General features: G+C 37.2%; 1 protein-coding gene across 1 annotated transcript in view; it reads right to left on the reverse strand.

Annotated features, from left to right (window-relative positions):
- KIF16B (kinesin family member 16B) overlaps positions 1-25,290 on the reverse strand; it is a 126,302-nt gene that overhangs the window by 48,583 nt on the left and 52,429 nt on the right. The window contains exons 15-22 of the mRNA XM_009881419.1: positions 23,601-23,683; positions 23,325-23,413; positions 15,726-15,758; positions 15,316-15,369; positions 12,376-13,731; positions 8,869-9,027; positions 7,922-8,027; positions 7,203-7,253 (exon numbers count right to left, since the gene is read on the reverse strand). Coding sequence (XP_009879721.1) covers positions 7,203-7,253; positions 7,922-8,027; positions 8,869-9,027; positions 12,376-13,731; positions 15,316-15,369; positions 15,726-15,758; positions 23,325-23,413; positions 23,601-23,683 — 1,931 coding nt within the window. The remainder of the gene's footprint in view (positions 1-7,202; positions 7,254-7,921; positions 8,028-8,868; positions 9,028-12,375; positions 13,732-15,315; positions 15,370-15,725; positions 15,759-23,324; positions 23,414-23,600; positions 23,684-25,290) is intronic.

Below are 25,290 nucleotides of genomic sequence, written 5' to 3' on the forward strand. Positions count from 1 at the left end.
AGAAGAGCATGGAAAGAGAGCATGAAGGAGGCAGAAATTATTTTTAAAATGAAGGGATTACTTGAAAACAAAGCAGATCTCCTTTTAACAAAGTGTTAGGGCTTGCTGATACGCATGAAAAAATTGAGGTGAAGTGTCTTCAGAAATATTGCTTATTCTTTGAAAAGGCATTTTCAGCTCAGATATCAAAAACAATGGGAAGCAGACTTTGTATTGACCCTCTTTGCAAAAAATAAATATATGAATGAAGCCTTCACAGGCAGCCATATTTTTGTATGTCTTGTCTTATCTTTGTCTAACAAGCCTGTTTACAGTTTCATGCAAAACTGCAGGGGATCGAGGCAATTCAGAAATTGCCTAGATCTTAGACTTTTAAATCCAATCTCATTTGATAATTAAATAAGGTACAGATAACGTAGTAATCCACTGTCAGAACAGTTTCCCACTATTTTCTTCAAATCACCTCTAATTAACAGAAATATTTTCATAGTCTTGACAAAAAAAAAAGTCTAAAAAGGTATTTGTAATAAGGGCACATTCCTCTGACTAACAGCCAGATGGAATCTGTAACTCTGAAGTTATGTCAAAATCAAAATATTTTTGCAACTGAAACAATTAATGCTTTGCGGTGAGCGTGCCCAAAAGTAGCATAAGCATTTTCAGCGAATAAGTGCAGAAATTGCCTTTTAAGAAGTCCTTCACTTTCTCAGTTGAACGCATTTGGTCTGAAAAGCTTAATCAACTTATACTTAAAAAAAACCACCAAAACATCACCATAACAAAATATAATTTAACGATAACAAAAAAGACTGAAAAACCTCCACTTTCAAGTTATGACTATGTTATATATTTGTATTTAGGGATGCTATTGATCCCTTATAGATACAGTATTCTCAACACTCATTTTCAATCCCTTAGCAACTACCATGAAACATGTTGCTTGGTCAAAATTCTTCAGTCTTGACCAACGCTATCCCCCACACGTGAACGTGGCTCACGCTTCTGCTCACTGACACTCAGTCGCTCTCTGCAGCGACTCTCGGTAACTCCCAGTACACGTGATACTGTGTAGGAGCTGGAGAGAAGTTTGAAACTCATTCCTCAATGCCTCTCTGGATACTGTTTCTTACAGACAGCTTTTTGGCATCCTCACTTGGCTATCAAGAAGGGGAGGCTGTTATTTCATTACTAGTCAATTATAAATGCCGATGTCATTTCCCTTAACGCTACCATTAAGAGTAGTGAAAAAAAAAAAAATATATAAAGGAAGTGAATTTTAGTTCCAATTAACTGACTTTATTCTAGAAGATGTTTTCCACAAACTTTTTTTTTATTTTTTAGTCGAAATACAAAAAAAAGTTTGCCTTGGAATGGAAAAATATTTTTAGCGACAAAATCTTGTTCACACAATGAATACCTTCTCCACTCTTTTCCTTCTTTCACTTCTCCCCAGATTACTGGCTTTTCAACTAAAACTCATTTCGAGAGCATAGAAATGTAAGCAATTCTTTCCTTGGGGGAAAGTGCAATTCATTGCCTTGACAACAGTATCATCTGTTTTAAAACAACAATAAAACCATAAAGTCATTCTTAAAGCCACCTCTGTCAACACGTAATTTATTGGCATTTTCAGGGAACTATTACAAACAGCTAATAGTCAGAGAGGAAAATCATCTCCAACACAAAGTACTAAGAAAAACACGCCCTAATACATTAAATAATGCTTTGACAGTCAAAAACATCAATCATTACGTTATGTTTCATTTACAGTAGAATAAAAGATATTCCCGTGAAGTCATTTTTTTCATAAAAGTGCAGAATAGTCATCGAGTCAGATTTGAAAACAAACACAAGAGAGGAAAACTGTGTCATCTGGAACACAACATGCACAAATTTTAACTTTGGGGTACAATCCGAAAAGGAATTCTTTGCAGAAACTACTGTCATTTAACAGCCTTGATTAAGACAGTCCTCCCAGACAGCGCCACTCCATGTTAACTTCCAGAAGAAATGCCTTACTGCTGTCAGTGAGGAAGCCACTCTGCCACCGGACTGACGCAAGGTTACGCTCCAACTCATAATTACTCTGCCTGCTCCGTGTTCTGCGAGATATTCGTGTATACTTTTTTTGTTAAAAAGACAAACCATACCTCAAAATAATGTGACACATTCTGCTCATCTTCGGACTTCCTTAAGTTAGTAGAAAGTTTTGTTATGAAAAATAAAACCCAGCACCTTAATTCTCTATCCAAACCAGCGTTGATCCTTCCAGACACAACCTCCCCATCCAATGCAAGTTATTTCTTTTAAAATCCCACGTGAATTACATTATCCTGGCCTTAACATATGGCAAGAACAAATGGGAAATGTTCTTATACTAGTAGAGAGACTGAAGTCTAACTCTGTCTAGTAGAAGATTGCACCTCTACTACAAATACCCTTGCAGAATTTAGAATTTCAGATTAGATACCACTGTTCTTTCTGCCAAAGACCATCTTCCTCGAATAAGGCAGATGGCACATTCAAGCAACAGGATTTAAAGGTATTTAACTCCCTTTACAAGGGAAGAAACAAAAAGATGGGAGACAACAGCTTATTATTTGAACATGTGACAGGGGTAACAGGTAACAAATAACCTTGTACTAAGCTAAAGGGAAGTCTTGACTAATAGAAATCTTTTACCAATGTTCAGTAGCTCCACTATTTCTTGAACGTAATATTAAAGAGACCGTAAGAGATGCAATCTCACAGCATCACCAACCCCACTAGTAAGCAAGCAGAAGAAGAGGAAAGTCAAGGCAGGCCCATTACATGGAGTCTAGAGTTAAACTTACTCCATCCTTCAGGCAGTACCCCCAGTTGCTAATTATCCATTTAACAGCATGAGAAACATGCACACAGATCATAAACCCAAAAATGTTTGTCTTAACACAGGTATAGTAGCATGACCAAAGGTCGAAACGCTATTTAAAGCAAAACCACCACCTGTTTACAACCTTTAAGCAGGTTCACTTTCACATCACATTTTCCTTAAACGCTCACAGCAAGGGAATATAAAGACTTATTCTGTTGTGGGGGAGTACAAGCCAAGTATTTTGACAAAATAAATAGGAATGACTTAAAGCCATGAGTTCCCCTGCAAGAAAAGGAGGGGAGGGGGGGAATCTAAACAGAGTCTTGGATGTTCTCTGCATTTTTTTGTTCTGTTGCACTGCTTCCACATAGCCTACGCTATCTTAGCTCCTATGCAAAGAGGGTGAACCCAGGAGAGAAGAGATACGGCAACTCCATCAATCCCTGCTACCTTGGCCAACACAACTTAGAATAAGGCACACACAATTCCTTTTGCACATGTGACAAACTTTAATGCGAGAGTGCAATAATCCTTCATGTAAAAATCAGAAGCAGAAGCATTGTCAATGTTATTCTTCCCAAAATTCTAAGTATAAAAGCTGCAGACATCCTCAGTGTTAACAGCGCACAGTGAATGTACCATAGGATCCTAAAAGGACCTTACGGTTCAGACAAAAAAAAAAAATATTGCAGATGTTTTGAAATATTGAGATCAAGGGGCATGAAACAGATGAGAAGCATGAAAAACAAAGATGTTCAGAAAGATTAAGGAAAAGGCAATCAAGGAGGGATGGAGAAGACATTAATGAAGATGGATAGGAGATGGAGGGAGCCAGAAACAACAGCCAAAACGGAAATCAGAAGACACAGCTGTAATTATAGTTTTGATCCACCTACCATATAAGACAGAAACATTTAATTTCCTAACCTTCCCAAGCAGATGTATGTACAGCATATTAGAGACTCGCAAAACATAAGAACTCAAGTAAGAATGATTTTTGCTACAATCTGTGTACACACCCTACGGTATTTCCTTAGAGGTTCAAAGGACTCTCTTGCTTATTGATATATATTAAAAAAAAAAAAGAGAGAGAGAAGGATTTTATCAATATTCATTAGCCTCTTATTTTGAATGTATCTGAATGTATTTGGATTTCAACACCTAGTCAGATGCATAATTAGCCAAATGGCTTCTTCACTTGAACTGAATGTTAATTTCCAGATTTCCGAAGGGAGATGCAAACTGCTTTGAAGAATTGATGGGATGACTGTCAGTTGAGTATTTATTTCTTTTTCACAGTATTTAGAAAAACCAATTCCTGAATCAGATCCAACCTTGCCCCTTCTAGAAAACACAAGCTCAATTTTTGTGAAATTCTCTTTGTCTGGCAAAACCACACATCGGATATCACTCAAACTGTGCAACTGAAGGCTGTCAAATTGTGATCGCTGGCATGAAGCATCCAAAAAGTTAGGCGCAGGATAAAAGACATTGTTTTCCCTTAAGAGACCGATATGAGTAGTTGTAAGAACAAGAGCTCTATACACGGTCTGCTCAGCACAGTCCACTTTCACTGAGGTATATAGCAGTACATGAATATCACCTAATGAAGGTTTAATACTTCCCATATTTTCATGGAGTAAGTAAACCAGATCGGCTAATTCAGTTCTAAATTTACAGGACAATTGCACTCCATTTGAAAAAACCAAGTCATTTACTTCTGATGTCCAGTCAAGCGAAATCTGCATCAAATCATCTTTCAAGAGCTGGTGATTTAAGTAAACAGCATCATTTGTTGTAGAAATCAAAATGCTCATCATGTCATGGCAAATTCTTTGAGTGAAGTGTTTGTTATAGGTAAATATTGTGAGTAAACCATCTTCAGCAGAACACAAAAGACTAATATTCTGTCCAGCGAAGCCAACTTGAATCTCCTTTATAGTGACGATGGGAACCTCATGAAACATTGCCAAGGAACTCTGGCAGTCTTGCTCAACTGATGAAACAACAACATACAGGACGGAGCTGAACAAAAGCAAGCAAGCAGGTTCTGGATCGGGTTTTTTGCAATTGCCAACAGCAAGCCAGTATATACCTTTCAACTCCTCTGTTCTAACACAAATTTGAGGTAAGGCACAGGTCAAAAATTCCAGCACTTTTTCCAAAGAACAGACCTGAAGCTTCAGAAAGACATCAGGAAAATGCACAAATTTCTGTCTTAACACAAGACTGTTTTCCAGCTCCTCGGTTTTACAACAGCATGCAAAGCCTTCAGAAGGCTTTCTTGCACAGGCATCAGAGATTCCTGTGCTTACGCACATCGTGATAGCCTCTTGCACAGCGGATTCAGGCTGAACACCACTTTCAGTATGAGCTTTGGCATCATCGGTAGAATGGGACAGGTCTTGATCCATATCTGACTTGAAGAATACGTTTGCATGCAAGTTTCTTATAAACGGCAGGTTTTTTATTAATGATACTGCTTGTGCACATCTCTCGCTTCTGTCACACAAACTTCCCAACTCCTTAATTTGTCTAGAAACCACCGTACTGTTGAGCAGCTGACTACTGGTATCTTTGTAAAGACAGGAAAGCTTACTGAAAAGATATCCCAAACTGTAGGTGTGCTCTGGGCTCACAGCAAAACGAGAAGCTATTGACTTAAAAGAAATCAAATCCGAGGCTTTTTGTGTTGGAATCTGAGAATTAGTAAACCGGTCTTCAATTGTCAGGTGCACTGTCTTGAATGGGCTGTTTTCTTTACAAGTTGTTATTTCAGAATGCACATTAGACTGAGAAAAGAGAAGGCACGATATGCTGTCAAAGCCAGCGGGCTCATTAGCACCCATTAAGGATCCTACAGGAGACAGCTGTTTCGAGTGGGAACAATCAGATTCAGTTCTTGAGCTGTCACAGTCCTGGGAAGTCGTTATTTTATCGTCAAAATGATTGAAATTTTCAACCTTGCAGAGCGAATAAGCCACGTTATTTAAGTCATGACTTGGTAAAGAAGTAGGTAAAACATTCTGATAAGGAACATTCTTACTCTTTAAAGCATTAGTATTTTTGGGGTGAATTAAACTACTTTCAGTGCCACAACAACAAGCAAAGCTCTCCTGTTCTGAATTACTCTTTTCATTCTCAAATGCCTTCTCCGATGTTAAAGGGGAGGAGATTCTTCCAGAACTGGAAAATAAATCCCACATCTCTGCATATTCCTTCTGTCTTTTATGGTCTCTTACTCCTGCGTTTTCTCCACACAACTCTGAAGCACAATTGCCATCTTTAGACATAAATGGAAAGCCATAATGTGGCTGCCACTGTTGACTTTTCTGTTAAAAATTTCAAAAGAAGAAAATAGAAATGTCTTTAAAAAAAAAAAATCTGATTTGAACATTTCTAAAATTGAGGATTGATTTTGATTAGGTTTGTAGAATCATTCAAAATTGGTACAATCGTTCTACAATCTCTTTAATTTTGAGAGAGAATTCAACAGAAGTGATTGAGGTCTGATTCAGGAATGGTTGATCTTCCCAGCCCACCACTGCTTTTCCTTTGTACAGTATCCATTTCACTTTGTTTATATGTGCTTTACTCAAAAATGACAGGAAAGTCAAAGGGAGATGCAGGAATTTTAAGCCCTTTATTATTTTTCAACACATGCACACAAAAAAATAATTATCCTATACTATCAAAGATAGTGTAAAAAGTGTGACACAGTTTAAAAATAACAGTGTAGAAGTCCAAAAAAGTCCAAATTGGAGATGTTGTAGCCTTCCTACTATCAAGGTTTAAATCTATAAAGTTATTTAGGATTTACTCACCAAAACAAGCAAATAACCAAGTTTCAAGCAATAGTTAGGCAACCAAATACAGCAGGGGAGGTCTATGCCTCAGCTTAAAAATACATGTACGAATTCCTTCATGACAAAGGCAAATTTGCCTGATGCTGCTGTTAGTATTATTACCCTTACAGTAGGGAGTTCATTGTGAGTCGCAAACGCGAAGTGGTATTGTGAATTCAGACAATCTCTCCTCATTAAATGCTTTTATCCTCTAGAAGTCAGGAAAGGGATACTGTTCCAAATTAAGAATCATGACAAAACAGGGAAGAAACATCCACAATAACAGCACACCTCTCAAATAAGGAAAAAGCTATGCCAAATCTGAAAAAAAAAAACCACAACCCACTTTAATTCCAGCTGGCAAAATACATTGCTGTCTCTATTGGCCATTAATCTTGCTGTGAATTCAAAGCTCTAATTATGCAGCTAAACATTAAGAAATTTAATTACAGGCCATGCCATAATTTAAGACAACCATTTCATTCTGACAAATTATGACCTACCTCATACTTCAGCTTGCGTTGAACAGTGCCATTATTAAGCCTCTCATTATCCTAAGAACAAAAAAGGTACAGGTGATTATTTTAATAAGTGCCTTTCTTGTATAAGTTCATTTAAAAGTATTTCTAGGAAGAGGCATTCTTTTTAATAGCCAAAAATAACTATTTTTGTACTGATATTTATTAAACCACTGGCTTAGAAGTCAATCAACCCAGTCTTTGGATGAATTAGATCACCGGTTTTCAAACGAGCATTTGTTTGCAAGTATAAACAATTACCATTCCTCCAGATGGAATTTTATCAATGTATTTTACAGACATAAAACGAAGATTTTTATTTTATCTGCAAGCTTCCTATTTGCCATTTACATACTCATCCCTGAAAAAAAAAAAAAAATGGAATCCAACATAAAACAGCCACTGGGCAAAAAAAGACGAGCAAAATACCTGGAGGTATTTAAGGGTCGTGTAGATGTAGTGCTTAGGGACACGGTTTAGTGGTGGGCTTGTCAGTGTTAGGTTAATGATTGGACTACATGATCTTACAAGTCTTCTCCAATCTAGGAGATTCTGTGAAAATCTAAAACTGATATCCCCAATTTACTGTTTACTTTTTTGGCAAATTAAAATAGGAAAACATGAAAATTATTGAATAACAAAACTAAATCAGTGGTTACCCATGGTGCATCAAAGGTCAGGATTTCCTACTCATCTCTGCTCACCTTTAAACTTTCTGTAGACCAGGACAGGCTAACATCATTATCCTCAGCTTTATGATGAATGTTCTGGAGCCTTCTCTGCACTTCTTGTTCAATAAAGGCACTTATCCTTCAAGAAATAGAAAATTTTTAAAAAGTATAGTCTCAGATAAAAATCAAGATAGGCTAAAGGGCTCTTTGAAATGCTTATGAACTCCAAGTACTGCGCAACTCTTAAATGGCAGCCTTAATGTTAGACCAGTTTTATACCTCCTTAAGGAACACAGACTTTTCAGCAAGTGTTCATTTAATAGGCAAAGGTTAACAATTTGTTATTGCAATTAGACAATTTAATGGACCACAGGTTAAGCCACTGTTATGCGTACAGCTCTACATACAAGTGGCACAGAGGGTAAGAGAGATGAAGAAGGAATAAGAAGCTGGGGTTGCATCTTTAGCTACTTAATGGTTCGCTTTTATCACTTTTGCAATATCAGCTACTCGGGCTAAAAAAGGTTTGGTCTTCAAACAGTAGGAATGTTCCAAGAGTTGATAATAACAACTGCGTGTATAAGCATAAAAAGAACAGAGAGGAAACAGATTTTAAGTGATAGCAGGCAGCTGCCCTATTAAAAAAGTCTTAAGACAATTTCATTTACCTTGTTGCTTTAAGTGTATATAAAGCAATATCATATAGACAACTAACTGTAAACACAAAACCAATGTAAATGCATTTAAGCCTACAGTTTCACAAACCTCTACTCTAAAACAAACTGCACAGGAGCAACAGATTAGCCTGTTGGTTATTTAAAGTAAGATGCAGCAAATTAATTTTATTTCCAGACTAGCCTTTAAGTACAATTACAGTATTTAATTACAATCCAGCCCTGGCAGAACAGTCTTTCAAAATATTTTTCTGAAGCTACTCTTTATGTCTCTATCAAAATATTGCAGAAATGCAGGTTACCTACCTACCATCAACTAGCGGAGGGGCGGGTGGCTGCAGCTTTGTTGGACTGGTAGGGGAAGCGGTATGGGAGAGCCTCTCTTCTAACGTTCCGTGATTTCCTTTCTGACCACCATCACCCTCATAAATTTTTTGCTTCAGCTGCTGAATTTCCTGGTCCAGGCTATAAAGAGATCTTAAAATGTAATTCGCTTTGGTTTAGAGTATCGTTGCTTCCCAACATTCTTCTGGAAAGTACTGGACTTACACTGGAATACACTTATGTAAGATCATAGGTATTAAAATTTATGACAAGACCAAAATTGTAATTGTTCTTTAAGCATGTTTAGACAGGAAAATAGAGACAGCCCCCAAAACACATTACAACAGCAGCATTAAGTTAAATAAAACAACTTCAGTGATTTCCAATGCCAAAGATATCTAACTCAGCACATTAAACATTAATTCATAAGACTTAACATGTCTATTAGCATCACTTGAATAAACTTTCCTCATTACAGAACTCTATCAGTGACCTCAGTTATTAGCTTCCGGTGTGAAGTAAATGAATAAATGGGGGCTGGGGGGGGGGTGGAATTACAAAAGCAAACTAGAGCACTCGTCCAAAAAAACAAAGGCACCCTAAACCAATGAAGTGGCAAAACATATCTATAAGAAAATCTTTAAAGTGAGTATAACACATATAAATCTTATTTTCCAGTTATTCCTTCTGTCCGCATATATCTTTGAAAATTTACTTACAAAATAAAATATCTAAGATTTTATATACCTACTAAATCATCTTTTGAAATGGAAACCTCCTTTCTTTAACAAATACACCTCACACCAGGCAGATTTATGCCCAGAATAGACTATGCAGAACACACTATTCACTTGTAAAGTAGCTGAGATTAGATTAGTAACACAATAATAATCTTCCCTATTGCCATTACAACTTTCGCCTCTGAAGGTAATTGTTTTTCTAAAGGTTACTGGAAAATTATAGAATAAAAGAAGTTCCTGCAAAAGCAGGGGAAACTACGCCGAGTTGAGATTCTACCGCTCATCCTACAACTGCATATATCCAAATTGAAGTACAATGCTATAACTGCTTTACTCTGTCCTGGAGGTTAAAACAGAAAATTAAAGAGATGACGAATGCTGAGGCTTAGGTCGGAGTAAAGCAGGCTGAATTGTTACTTCATTTTTAGAGTACTTTTTGCAGCACTGCCAGAAGCCATCTGTTTCTTTTGATTAGCAGCAAAACAATCTTGTATCCTGAGGGAAAGTGGATGGAAGATGTCTGGTGCGTATAGGAGAGTGTTTGCATCTATGGAAAATCAATTTAAGCACAGAAATCAGAATTACATTAAAGGAACAAAGCTTATCTCTTGATTTGTAAACATCCTACTATCAAAAGATACCACATCCTACAGCTATAAACTTATCCAGCCGTGTGATGCATCCACCAGTAAGTACACTAAACTGCACCTTGCCCCTTGTGAGCGATACACGCCGGTGTCGCAAAGATGACTCTAAAGTTCCTTTATGTTCATTCTATTACCACAAACCTCTGCCAGTAAAGACAAAAATGTGTATGTATTATTCCAGTATAAGTTCGCACCAAATTATCGTTTCAGGGGTCACCCTGTAGGTGAAAGAATTTGAACTAACGTATTATTCAAATTGGAAAAAAACATTTTATCCAGTTACAATGGACTTTTGCTCACAGAGCATTTAAAATGAATATTGCATTTAAACATTTTCAGAGAGTTAACGCTGATCTGAACCAGAGCACGTCATCATATAATGCTATCTAGATAAACAATAAGATACATAGACAATTCATATGCTTATTACAGTGCCCAAGACATTGTGTACTGTGAAGCGTAAACTCAAACACAGGAGCGAAAAATAGCCTGAAACATTCCACATACTATCAGGTATCTTAGCATTTTCTTCTGCCACAACATTCATAAAACCACTCTGAACTGAATTATTCAGACCCCTAAGCCATGCACTAGAAGACTTCAAAGTTTTATTTAGTTTTTGCAAGAGGACTTCAAAGTAAACAAGAAAAAAAAAAAAGCAAGAAAAAAATATAAAGAGACCTTTTCACTTCCTTGGTATCTTTTCCAAACCTCAGTCTTCCAGCTGACAACATATTTTTTCCTCTTATCACACAACCCAGCAATCTCTTGAGGGCTAACTAAGCTGTCTATTTTCATGGAACCTCCAGTTGTTTATAGCTGACTTCAGTCAAGCGAGATGCTTAGTGTAGAAAACAAGATTTTATGTTCAAGACAATTATGAAAAATAATGGCAATATCCACAACAAAATGATAAATCAGTACCGAAAATCCTTGACTAAAATCCACACAATGCGGCTCTAAATGTTGAAAAAGTGACCTTTACACAGGGTATAGAAAGCAACTGCTCTCTTCTGATAATGGTTTAAAAGGAAAAGAATACAGCAGAGCTCTTCAATTTGGCTAGAAGCAAGTTACTTTTTTAAGGTAGTTTTTCTAATCAAGCATGTTTGAAGGGTTTATGAAAGAAGAGTCAGATAATCAGTGCAATATTAAAAAAAAAAGACAAATTCTACCTCAAGTAAAAAAAAACCCACATCATTGTTTCACCAATAATGGCAAGTTTTAAAGCCCTAGGATCAGCAGATCAGACAACACATTTAAAAGTGGCAATTCTGCCCTTTTTCCATTCTGCATGGATTAAATGCATTAATCCCAGTGGATTTTGTACTCGGGTGAAAAATAAAACAAAGGACTTTCTCCTCTTCCACATCGGAAGACCCTTCCTTACCCGAATCGCTTTTCTCTAAGCCTCCCATGCTTAGGCTGAATGTTATGCTACCAGATATCACGTGTATAACTGATGTAATTGCTTCTGTATCTAAAAGGGTTTGTATTAAAGCCTCTGTAGATTTTTCAAATAAGCTTAAAAACCACCATCAAATTTTACATGGATATATGGCTAATCTGTTTTATTTTGTCCTGAAACCAATAACAAAAAAGTAAACATTGCACCACTCCACTTTGAATACTGGAAGTGTCCAGTACATCGACAGCTGAGACACACAGTTGGCAGTCCACTACAACTATCAGTCTCCAACTGTTGAACAAATGATACAGAATGTTAATGATACAGAAACAAAATGTTACACCTCAATATTTTGAGAAAAAAAAAAAAGTTGTTAGACGGTACATGTTTTTGTAAGAACATAAGGTTGGCTGAGCTTTCTAAATAGGTAAAACTATTTAAGTACCGTGATGGCAAATGCAAATACTACACTGCTGAGGATGGGATAAATATGCAAACGCAACAAAAATTAAAGAGTGAGCAAGAATCATTTAAAAAGCAATATGGAGTTTCAATTCTGGGTACGCTACTTGAGACTTATCAAGAAATTCAAATACCGGGACACAGAACAAGTCACGCTCTCAACAGCTAAAGTATAAAATGATTCATTTTTTGTGGATAGGTTCTAATCAACGGAAGCTACCACAACACTTACCGTTCTCGGTCTTGTTCGAGGGCTTTCTGCTCGGCTTCTAGACTAGCTTGTAGTCCTGCCTGCTCACTGAAGCTGTTGTTCAAGGTGGCAAGCTTCTGTTTCTGCTCTTCAATTTCAAAGTCTATCGTCGAGCGACGTTGCAAAGCAGAGTGCCTCCTTTCTAACTTAGCAACAGCTTGCTCCAGCGCCTCTCTCTGCTGTTTTTCCCTTGATTCAAGGATTTCTTTTTCCTTTTTCCGAACCTTTTCTTCCTGACGAGCTACATTGGCTGTGAATTCAAAGGTTTCTTGAAGCTGCTGCAGCTGATTTGTGCTAGCTCTATACTGGGCAAGCTGCTCCTCTTTTTCTTCTATCTCTTTCTCTATTTGGTAGAGAGTATTATCTAACCCTAACAAGCCTCTATCAAGGACTTCAGAAGCTCTCTGTTTTTCTTCCAGCAGAGCTGGCAAATGATTACTCTTCAGGTACTCAAGCTGGCGTACTTTAGATTGCAGCCTGTACTCTGCTGGCTTTATCTTGTCAACTTCTTCAGCCTTGAGTATGGCATCCACAAAGTTTTCATCATCGCACTGGAGATTTACATGTTCGTCATGTGCAAATTTTAAGTGTTCCAGAGCTCTCTTTTCATCTGCTATTCCCTTTTCTAGGTGATCCATTTGTTCAACTAAATCTTTTTCCAAACTAGTCAACTGTTCCAGTTGTTTCCTTTTAAACTCTACGAAATCCTGCTGTGCTTTTTCTAACTCTTCATGGTTTTCATCACCTTCAGACCGGGCTTCCTTGACTTTCAAAAGAGATTCTCTAATATCTTCAAGATCTCTTTTCTCTTCTTCAGCTCTTTGTACATCCCCTCTCTTCAGGAGCTCTATCATGACCTGCTTTTCTCGAAGTTGTTCTTCTAGATGAGCCACCAGCATCACCTGCTCCCTTTCTTGTTCTTCAAGTCTCTTTTTTTCTGATTCCAGCTTAATATACTGTTCATCTTTTTCCTTTTTAAGTTTTTCTAGTTCACGGAAAATCTGCATTTTCTCTGCTTTTTCATTATGATTGAGTTCTTGTAGTCGCTGCAACTCCTCTTTGACTCGGGCAAAGATTTCCTCCTGCTGCTTTTTCTTTTGAAGCTCTATCTCCTGTTGTTCCCGTAATCTCTCCTCTTCAAATTTTTCTTTCTCAGCCAGCAAATCCTTTAACCTGCTCTCAATGTGAACACTTCTCCGTTTCAGACTCTCTTCCTGTTTTCGAATTTGCAGCTGCACTATTTCTGTCTCTTTGCGCTGCGACTCTACTTCTTGCTGCATTCTTACAAGTTCTGCTTTGTCAGATCTTTGCTTTTCTTCCATCTCTTCTATTTGTTTCCTACAGTAAAACATTCACATGCAACATTTCAAACCTTTTTTTTTTTTTTTTCCAAACAACAACATATCCCTTAGAAGTTAAAAAGGTTTGGACAGAGATTTTGCAGTATATATAATGGTTTCTTTTTTTGATAGGTTTGGTTTGCCACAGGTTAAGATCTTACATTGCTTGGAAGTGACTCAATGATCGAGACAAATTGTAAAGAGATTCAAATAGTCTAATTCAACATGAAAAGTTGAGGATATATGACGTTATAGGAAGACATGTTGTATAGCACTTACGTTAGAAAATTAGACTGTATTAGTTCTGTCAAAACCAATAAAATATTGATAGAACACATGCATGCACACAGTGAAAAGTAAATAATATATTTTTATACATATATACATTCTCATAGACACAAACTTGTATAAAAGGACTTGATTAGAAATTTGCCTCACCAAATTTAAGCCAACAGACGAATTAAAACAATGTCTTCTCTTTAGGTGAACCCAACTGAATTATTGATAAACAGGATTATAAGATTAGGAACAGATGTATTTGAGAGAGAAATTATTTTAAAGATAAGTTATTACATCCTGTACAACCTCTCTTTTAAAGGTTCTAGTGCATTCCGAGCGAGGACAGACTGAGACTTGAAAGTCACCGTTATCCTTATAATACAATCACCTGAATACGTGTAGAGACAACCTGCAAGTTGGCTGGTTATTTTCTGAGAAGTTAAAGTCAGATAATTAAAGCACAATCAAAGCAACTTCAGTGCAATCAAATTCAGTGAATTCAAATCCTATCAACATAACAAAGAGGATAAATATCACTGATTCTGTTGCATCATTTTCTGAATGACATCTTCTAATGCTCCAGAGTTTCAGGGGTTTAACTTAACTTAGTCCAACTATATCAACAGCTCTTTCAAAATGGAGCAAGCAGTCTGAAGCTGAGATGGCAGAAAGCCTCTTTCCGCTTATGAATCTAATCAATGCCGTGATCTGCAACACGGTGAGAGCTATTAATTGTGAATCTTAGCAGGTATGATGAGCCAGAACAGTCAGCTCAGTTTGCCAGCTGACAACAATACTTTCTTTTGCATTTCAAACTGATTTCGAAATAATGTTCTGATAAGTATGATTGGTACGCTCATACCAGCACCACAGTTTTATTTAACAGAAGCAGAGTTTATAACGTTAGTTCTTCCAATCAAGATTCAATCCAAGGCAACTAAACCATAAAAAAAGATCTAAATACAGAATGTAATTTACCATCTTTTAAAATAATACCATGCAAATTAAGAGTGAGAGTAATATATTACATTTGTATAATGTACCCTCCTCATAACTTTGTGTTTGGTATTTTCTTTGCTAAAGATCACAGCCACAGTTCAGCCTGCCTATCTGTTACTAATCAGTAAGAATGAACAGTTCAAGAAAATAACCAAAATCTTCAGAGAAGACAAAAAGAAAATAAAGTCTTTATATCAGGATCCTCTGCTTGCTGAGTAACACCATGACTTGAAATTAACGATTTAAATGAATCTACAACATGTGTATATACACACACGCGCGTAAAGACCACAGAGAATGTTACCTTTTACTTTCTAATTTTTCAAGCTCTTCTCGTTGTTGTCTCTCAAATTCTAGCCTGGTTTAAAAAACAAAAAAACGATACAAAGGTTATTACTTCTTGAATATCACAAAAAAATAGAAAGATATGATGAAATTGACTGTCTGTTTAGAAGATTATAACAATGGTACAAATCAAGAGTTTTATGAAACTACTTTCTATAGTAACAGAAAATATGTCCTTCGTTAGGGTTACAAATTAGATATCATGCTGTCTGACATAAGTGCAAACAGAAAAGTAAATGAATTTCTTGGGGGGGGGAAAAAATATTTAAAAAGTAAAGTTAAACAAAACAGCTAAATGATTAGCATAGCCTCTGCAAGTTAACTACATGCGGACATGGCAATCAATACATAGAAATTGAATTTCTCTACCTTAGACAGATCGGTCCTTTTACAGGGAAAAGACTGCCATGGGAGGGAGGGGGAAACAGAGCGATCAATTAAGAAGGGAATTGATAGAAAAAACATATTAGCGGTACAGAATATTTTAAAGTCAACAACAGTTTGTTCTATTAGAGGTTAAATTGGTTAGATTCATAGAACATTTGTCACATTACAACTCAAGAGTAAAATTTAAATAATTATTCTTTCTAAACGTGTTTTTCAAATGCCAATGATAGTTAAATTGATGCTCGTCTTACTATGGTTTATTAACTTGGCCACTTCTGAGAAGGGAAAGAACTATAAAGTTATGCTATGGCATAACTTTTCCTCCCAAGAACGAGAAACAAAACTAAAACATTGCTATAATGTTACCAGTGAGGTTGAAAATCTCAAATTCCTGTGAAGTGTAACATTTGAGTACAGAACACAAATCAAACCCATTTATCCAAAATATTCTGAGATTTTAATGTATTTAGTTTTTATAAGGTTCTGAAAAAATATGGGAGAGTATTTTTCGTCATTTTTAATATCAGCTCTTATTACAGTTGTACAGAAGTATTTCTCCTATTTTATTTTCCTGTGAAAGATTTACATTTTTTTTAAGGAAACTTTTCGAAATAAGTATTAAAATAAGCATAGAGAACCTACATATAGACTGAAATATTCAAACAAATACACAAATATCCAGTTATTTCAGGCCTGCTACAGCGTAAGGATTTTGCAGGTTAGTGAGACAGTCCATAAATGCTGAAAGAATGCAAGACTGCCCCACAAGATAACTTCAAAAATTTGACAAACTGCAGTTTAAGATGTCATGACCACAGTTATGTAGCCAGATTTTTTTAATAAATAATATATTTTTAATATTTCTTTCTAAAAATAATACAAATGCCTACAACAAAAAGGAATTACCCTTGGATACATGCAAAAAAACCCAACAATAATCTAACATTTACAAAGCAGTTTAAATGAACTTTGATTCTTACATGCTCAAGAAGCATCTTTCTAACCACTGCAATACTGGAGAAAGACTACTTTAACAAATTTCATTTTCCCGATTTCTCACAAATTCGTTTTAAAAAAATACCTTCCATAATGCCTAAGAGATGATCAAATGTAGATTTTCATACACAACTCCAGACATCTGGAGCCTTCATGTAAATGTCTCACCAAGAGCCCTTTCACATTTACATTAAGACTGTCTAGGACGGGCACTTCTGGGCACTATCTCAACATCACAGCACAAGGACAGAAAACAACTTGGTATTTTTAATTTTAACAGATATTTTTAACAGATAATTTTAACAAATTTTAATTTTTAATTACTGTAGCAGCAATGCAAAGTCCACAAAGTTATGCAAAGAGAACAAAAAGCAATCTTAAGGCACCATCAGAAAGCAAAAGCTTAATTTAATGGTTAACATGAACTTTTTCTCCCCCTTTTTATTTATTTTTTTTCTAAATTATTCCTCAAAAGCCCTTGCTTTGGATATGGTCGACATCTGGAATTCAGAGCTGTTAGTGATCACTTCTTACCTAGGGCTTGGATGACAAATGTCACTATATTCATCATTACTTCAGTCCAAAACATTATAGACCCTGAGGAATGCAGCTCTGGTCAGTGGAAATGCAGATGTCCGTTGGGCACTGTCAGATGTAGACCATCTTTGCTTAGACAGCTGGCAAAGACGATTTACAAGTATTCCCATGCTTGGTTAAGCCACAATGAAGTGAAACGTTTCAGATCAGCTATTATAACGTGCAAAACCCAGAGCAAAAAGCTTTTGATATTTTGACTGTCCTATAAAACACATAATTTGGCAAAAATGTTTTATATAAGCATAAAAAACATAGAATTGTCTATGTTGGAAGAGACCTTTAAGATCATCAAGTCCAACCATCACCGCAACACTGCCAAGTCCACCACTAAACCATGTCCCTCAGCACCACATTTACCCGTCTTTTAAATACCTCCAGGGATGGTGTGACTCCACCACTTCCCTGGGCAGCCTGTTCCAATGCTTGACAACCCTTTCAGCGAAGAAATTTTTCCTAATGTCTAATCTAAAGCTCTCCTGGCACAACTTGAGGCTGTATCCTTTTGTCCTATCGCTTGTTACTTGGGAGAAGAGACGGACCCCCACCTCGCTACAACCTCCTTTCAGGTAGCTGTAGAGAGTGATAAGGTCTCCCCTCTGCCTCCTCTTCTCCAGGCTGAACACCCCCAGTTCCCTCAGCCGCTCCTCAGACTTGTGCTCCAGACCCCTCACCAGCTCTGTTGCCTTTCTCTGGACAGGCTCCAGAATCTCAATGTCTTTCTTGTACTGAGGGGCCCATAACTGAACACAGTACTTGAGGTGCGGCCTCACTGGTGCTGAGTACACTTCCCTAGTCCTGCTGGCCGCTGCATGGGGTTGTTGTGACCCAAGTGTAGGACCCGGCACTTGGCCTTGTTGAACCTCATACCTCAATGGGCCTTGGTCCATTGATCCAGCCTGGCCGGATCCCTCATTAGAGCCTTCCTGCCCTCAAGCAGATCAACAATCCTGCCTAACTTGGTGTCATCTGCAAACTTACAAACTGGTAACTAACTTTTGATTGAGATCTGACACAAGGAAAATGAGCCATAAAAGCAATCAGTGTGATATAAAAAACAGGTCAGTGGTCAAAACACTCTCATTTTCTCTTTGAGGAAGTGACTCTACCACCTTCAACATGGTTGAAGGTTGTTCAGGAAGGAGGAATGAACTCTACAGTATTGGTTCTTTCTTCAGTGAAAATGGCTATTTTCAAAGCCAAATATGGATCATCATCAACACCCCAACCAACAGCCTCCAAACGCTACACCTAGCTGTTTTAAAAATTCACATTTTATGCACTTGAGACAAAGAAATACTCCTAAGAGAAGGGCTGGTGTTTTGCTGCTACATAGATTTGATGGTGCCTAAGATGGTCTGAGCTCCACTGAAGCTCCCACCATGCGGTTATTCACCGCATACATCTACATTCTGAGCTCCCACCATGCGGTTATTCACTACATCTCTATTCTCTACCGAAAGCACTCATGCTGCAGCCTTTATTTCTGCAGGAGTAATAACGATGTCTGTCTTCCTGAGCTGGCTACCTGTTTTCTCAACATATTTAGGAATTCACCACTTTTGAGACCATTACCTCTGCAATATTTGCTTCAAACTGGTTATGGGCTCAAAGTTATTTCAGGACAGGAGAGAATCTGGGGAGGCAGGACAGGCAGTCAATGATTGCAGAAACCTTGTTACCTTGTTTCTTTAAGAAGCTAGCGAAAGAAAAATTAAATCTCAGCATCACCAAAAAATAAAATCACTGGCTATAACAAATCACTGCCAGTTTTACTCAGCACACATGCAAGACTGATGTTTTCCGGTTTAGTCTATCCATAATAAAAATCTCTTTCACATAATCTTTACTCATTTTATTAATGTGAGCACTACCATGAATAGAAAAAAATATTAACTTGAAATTAAAAAGGAAAAAAACCCCATACAGATATTAAAGACTAATACCCACTCTTTCTTCTTTTGTAGATCTACCACAAAGGAACTTAATCTGATCAGTCTTGAATTAAATAGTCACCATTTTCCTGGAAAACGTGGCATATCTAGTGATAAGAGCAGTGTAGATAAGCTGGAGAGAAAGGAAGTCAGTTCTACCAGCACAGTACTACAATAGCTTAATTTACACAGCACAAAAGTACGAGCTGGTACTACATCTATTAGGAAAGACTGAGTACTGGCAGGACTACAAAGATGTTCCAATGCTGCTCAGTAGCTCAATTTATGAGATTAATTTTAAAAAACAAAGCAAAAACCCCCATGCTAAATCCATGACAAGACCAAGGTTTCTCATGAGTGGTTTTAGAGTTACAGTATAATGTAGCCTACAGAAGTCCATGAATGAAATCTTCAGCATAAATCTATGTGCAAAATTCTATTCTGTCCAAAGCTTATTATCTGAAGCAGTGTTGCATGACACCAGATTAAAGACAAAGACTGGGAACAAGCAGAACAAAGAATTTCACATGTTAAGCCAAAATTTTATGCAACTCTCTCCATAGATTGGAAAGAGTCAAACAAAAACCAGACACACAACAAAAGCCACACACAAAGACCACCCATCTGAAAACACAATTACAGATAACACTAATTTTCACACAGGAAAGATACAGATACAGTAAGCAAGATCCACCATTTATCTGCTTTCACAACACCTGAATGGCTCTTCTGCCATTGATTGCTAAAGATGCTAGAACTGACAAGCTGTTTATTGCAACCAACAGAAATTGCAAATTTACCTGCCAACCCTTAGGTTATGAATACCGAAACTGGAAGAAAAAGTGGTCTTGGAAGTGCTAAATTAACAAGCAGAATGCTAGTCAGCTACAGAGTCGCACAAAAAAAACCAAACCCAGAGGGCCAGCTACTGAATCTACATCTACAGTGCTGGTGGGCAATATACCATTGTGTTAAGAGAAACCGATACTACCACCTACTGTAAATAAAGGGTCATACCAGAGGACCAAGTTCCACATTGCTCCTGATGAAAAAAAAAAAAAAAAAGAAATAACTAATCCAACCCAAATTTAGCGTAGGATATTCTTTTCCATCTGCTCTTTGCCAAGAAGCAAGATGCTCGCCCCCACCTAACACCTTTGATATCCAGAGATGGGATTTACTGAATGTTCTACCCAGGCTGAACAGTCACCACTCGGAAGAATAAACACAGCAGCGCTGTACGTGCTACGCAGCATTCCTAGCGGGAAGTACAGAGCTCGAGTACTCTGCAAGCCGTCTCACTCTTTAGGAATCCAATGCCATCGGCTTTGAATTGTTACTAAGGCCTAAATGCTTGCAGTCTGCTTTATTCAAAATGTATTCTTTTCTTTAACTTGCATTTCCCCCAGCCACTTTTTCCCCTTAAAGTAACACTTTCTGCAGAATTACTTCTTTAGGACAAGCTCCCACACAATCAGAAAAATCCCAGCGCTGTCACAGAGGCCGAGATGGAAAGAAAACAGTGTTAGCACCAACATAAATAAATATAAACTTGTCACGGAACCCCAGTCTAAGCTGAAAAGCTGCTGTTGCCAAATAGCTGTCTGTAACGATGCATCAATTGTGGAAGATGCTTTCTTCTTCTGATTTGTAAGACCAGGCCTCAGTTAAACTGCAGTGCTAACTTCAGAGCCTACCTTCTCTTTGCAGCAGTTATAAAAGCAGTATAAAACAGTCATATTTGAGGGGGGTTGGGGTGTGAGTTCTTGGTCTGTTTTGTTTTTTGGTTTTTTAAATTGCTGATCTATTAGGACAACACCTGCCTCTGCACCGCATGGGTCATGTGTATTATTAGGTATGGCATCTGTTGTTTTAAACGTAGTTAAAGCATCTAAAGATAGGGGTAAAAGCTTAAATTACGAATATGTAACCATGAGCTTTCGCTTAGAAAAACATACACGCACAACAGGGACTATGGAACACCTCAGATAGGTTTTATTGCTCACAAACAAGTGACAGTCATGCAGACCTGCATTCCTCCCGTACTGTGAGCCTTAAGCATAATCCATTCTTGTGTTTACAGATCAAGCGGGACAAAATATCTATCCTGCAAGCCGGTTCACAAAGATTAATTGAATGCAGACTAGCAGGAGAATATCAATAATTAACCTTCGGCTCCTCATTTATAGTCTAATAAAGCAGAGTCATGAAAGTAGTCGGGAATATAAAGAATATTTCACCTAATCTTATCCTCAATTTCAGCAGCAAGAGCACTCTCGTAATCACACCCAAGGCAGGAAAATAAAAGTTACAAGAAGTATTAGATGGGAAAATGGTAGTATTTCTAACAATTGCTGCGTACACTGATAACTTAATTATGTTATTCATACTGTTTGATTTCCAGGAAAGCAAGGCAAGATGTTTGAAGAACTGATGAGGAAAAAAGAAGCAACATGCCACAAAATACATTAGGGGAAAAAGAAGGATTTGCTGCAATCTATTCCATCGTAGAGACAATCAAGTAATCAAGTAACTCTCCAGGATTTTTTTTTTTTTTTCCTAAATAAGGGTCACAGGAAAAAAATCCTTTCTCTAAGACACAGTTTGGTGTTATCTGAAGACAGCATGAACTCCTTGGGCAGGGAATCATTCTTAAGCCTACCTTCAACGGGGCCTTGCCTATGCCATTGTATTTTGCTGCAAATCTGAAAGACTAAAATGAGGCAGTGCTGCAACAATCTGTCCTACTCTATGCTGACTGCAAAGTCAAGGTCAGTACTGTGCAGTATAATGCAATTATTGATAACAGTATTGCAACAGAGTAACATTATGAGCTGGGGAAAAGCCCACAGTACTGATCAATAGCACGAGGTAACAAAAGAACAGCCGGGAACTTTCCCCAGCCCACAAAAAATATAATACCAGCAACTGTCATTAAAAGCCTTTAATCAAGCTATCTGAAAAGGTAAAGAAATAGAAAAATATACATATACTTTTTTAACCTTCTCTTTCATCTGTGAAAAAAAAGATGTAATTTATGAGCAACTAGCTCGCTATCTTGAAATCTCTGTCGGTAGCTCAGTAGCAAAAGAGTAACAATCACATTTGCAGCAGTGTTATTACACATATTCACTGTATTTAAGACACTGTTTAACTTGAAGTTATTATTACTTGTCCAATCTTCCCAAGTTCTAATGGATAAAGAGCAACCTCACAGTAAAACCCGGGAATAAGGCTGCACTATCCAAGCCTGTAATTCAATTCATGGCCAATTTTTCAAAAGCACATAGGTGGTTAAAGTGCCTCATCTCACGCGCAATTCAAAACATAGGCACTAGCTATTGAAAAAAAAAAAAATTAGAACAAAACACCATCAATTCTCTGTAAGTCATTTTAAGAACACTGGTAAAAACATTAAAAACAGCTTCTCCACAATAAGTGGTCTACGTCATTGTAGCTGTATAATAAAACTGTTTTCCACAGCCTAACTTGGCCACCTACTAGGATGCATATAGGTGAGAACATGAGACATTCATTTCCCAGCCTTTTTATGCTTGTATTGGTATTATATGAACTCAAGAAACCCTAATTTTCAGTTTACAATGCATTTTTCTCAGGAAAAATAGTTAACGCGTAATTCTGAAGAAAGCATAAACCTAAAATTTGCTATGTCATTATTGTGCTGCACTGCCGTGGTTATAATGCAGATGTTGTCTCCCAGGCTCCAGGTACTACGGCTGCCTTTGCGCTACATCTATCAGTGCGGCCGTTTGCTGGTACAGTCGCTCTTCTTGCATTTAAGTAGAGAAATCACAGATAAAAAAGTTTTAAGCAATACAGAAAGTTCCTCAGTGTCCCCTCACCCCATTTTCTAGCACGGACTAGTTCAAATAACATTTCTGAAAAGTTCTGGCTTCATTCAGAAGCCCATTATTTCACAAGCATATACTATTAACCTGAGAACAAAATACTGTCTATTACTGCCATTTGGAACATTCAAACCACTAAAATGAAGAACGTTCGCAACTTTAATAACCACATTTTAGAATATACTCACCCTGGATTATAAAGCATAACTGCTGACAGGTTCTCACAAGATTTTGAAAGATCTGTCATAGACAAGCTGAAGGAAGACAGCAGTCCACTCTAACAACAGACCATAAAATAAATGTATTAGACAAACACTGATGTGCTTCCAAACTCTTATTTTGTTTCACTTGATGAAATATTAACTAATGTATGTGAAGCAAATTAAAAAAGTATTCTACAACAATCAAGGTATGTCTATATTAACAACAGGTTTAAGTTTCCCCAAACTCTGATTTAATCTCACCTTTCTTTTTTCCCTTAGCTTAGCAGCTTCTTTGGGGTGGTTAAAGCGAAACATGTTGGTTCTTCCAAGTAATATAACAGCACCTGATGAGAAAAACACACACCATTCACTGACAACATACTGCACCTGAAAATGACAAGTAATTTTTCAGACATGCAATATGTGAGCAAAGACTCCCATCAAGCAAGAACAAAATGAAAAAGGATTTTGACAATTCAAGTGCGTAATGATGCACAGTCACCGCTATGTTAACCAACGTACACAGTTTACTCCTTCGTCGTCCTACTTAAAAAGAAAAAAAAAAAACAAAACAAACACCACACATTCACACACACAAAGTTCCATCACGTTCGTGCAGTTCAGTTAAAGCATAAATATAGGTAGAGGAAGCAGTGGAAGCAGCTACCCCAATTTGATCTATACACGCTTCAACAGCGCTACTTTGGAAGCCACCAGTAGGTACAACGGAAACATCCATAAACGTGACTGGGAACAAACTTGTCCATCCACGATTGATCGCAATCAGGTTTGAAAACACCCACACTGAAACCTCCAGATCTCCATAATTTGTACTCTCACTTTTTCTTCTCTATGTGGAACAACAATGAATTTTATCATCCCTCAAAACAGGATTATTAGACTTTTATATCCAATAGCTATTTTCTGAGCGAAGAGCCTTGAATGATTGATATTGCTCAATGCACATCCATTATTGTATTTAATCAGTTAAGGTACAGGTCACAAATAATGAGATTCTGGGCAATTCTTATCACATTTTAAAGACAATGGCATCAAAATCAACACTTTCCTACTAAGAAGCATATTGTCGGTGATGTCTCACTACTGGCATAACATGGAAGTCTTCCCAGATAACCACCACAGAATCAAGCATTTATCTGTCCGTCGGTATGAGGCATTTTTAAAAAGAAAAAGGATTCCATTACACTCAAAGCATGAAAACTGCACTTGGACTGTTCAGTAAACCGAATTCTTACCATATGTGAATGAAACGCTGTCCTTAATAAGGAATGCTCCTCTTAAAATTAGCTTCATTATGACTATCAACCTGAATAAGGTCATCCAGTCTTGGCAAATAAACAGCAAAAAGCACTATAGCCATGACATCACTTCTTGCTGTCTACACAACACCTCAATTTTGGACCATACGAACAGTTTACCTCAGTCTAAACTTAAAGAATTACCTTTCATAAATCTGTACATAGGTTTGTATTGCAAAGTCATTTTGATACCACGTCTAATTTATACAATGACCTTTCCTTTGAGAAGTGCATTGGGCACTTTTATTTTTATGTAAACAATTAAAAGGGATCCCTAACGGTCATGACCGCTGTAGTGAAAGGGCTAAAACTGTTTTTAGTCTACCACTGCTTCATACGCTCACAGTTGTCCCCAACATTTATCTGTTCCACTCTTGCTGACTGCCTGGAGGGGGATTTTGTGACAGTGAGGACTTCTACAAAAGCCCTCCAGTTACTTTCAAATGAAGATAAAAATAATGAATTGTAAACACGTTTGACCACTTTACTAGGTGGAAGCAATAATTAATTTCAGAATGAATACAGTTACAGATTATGTGTTCCTAACTTCATGAATTTCAAAAAAAACAGGAGAGAGCACCTTAACAGCAAGCACAGGACATTCAAACACAGATGACGGATCATATGAACAA

This window comes from Charadrius vociferus, unplaced genomic scaffold, assembly GCF_000708025.1.
Source record: "Charadrius vociferus isolate BGI_N301 unplaced genomic scaffold, ASM70802v2 scaffold583, whole genome shotgun sequence".
NCBI classification, from domain to species: Eukaryota; Metazoa; Chordata; class Aves; order Charadriiformes; family Charadriidae; genus Charadrius; species Charadrius vociferus.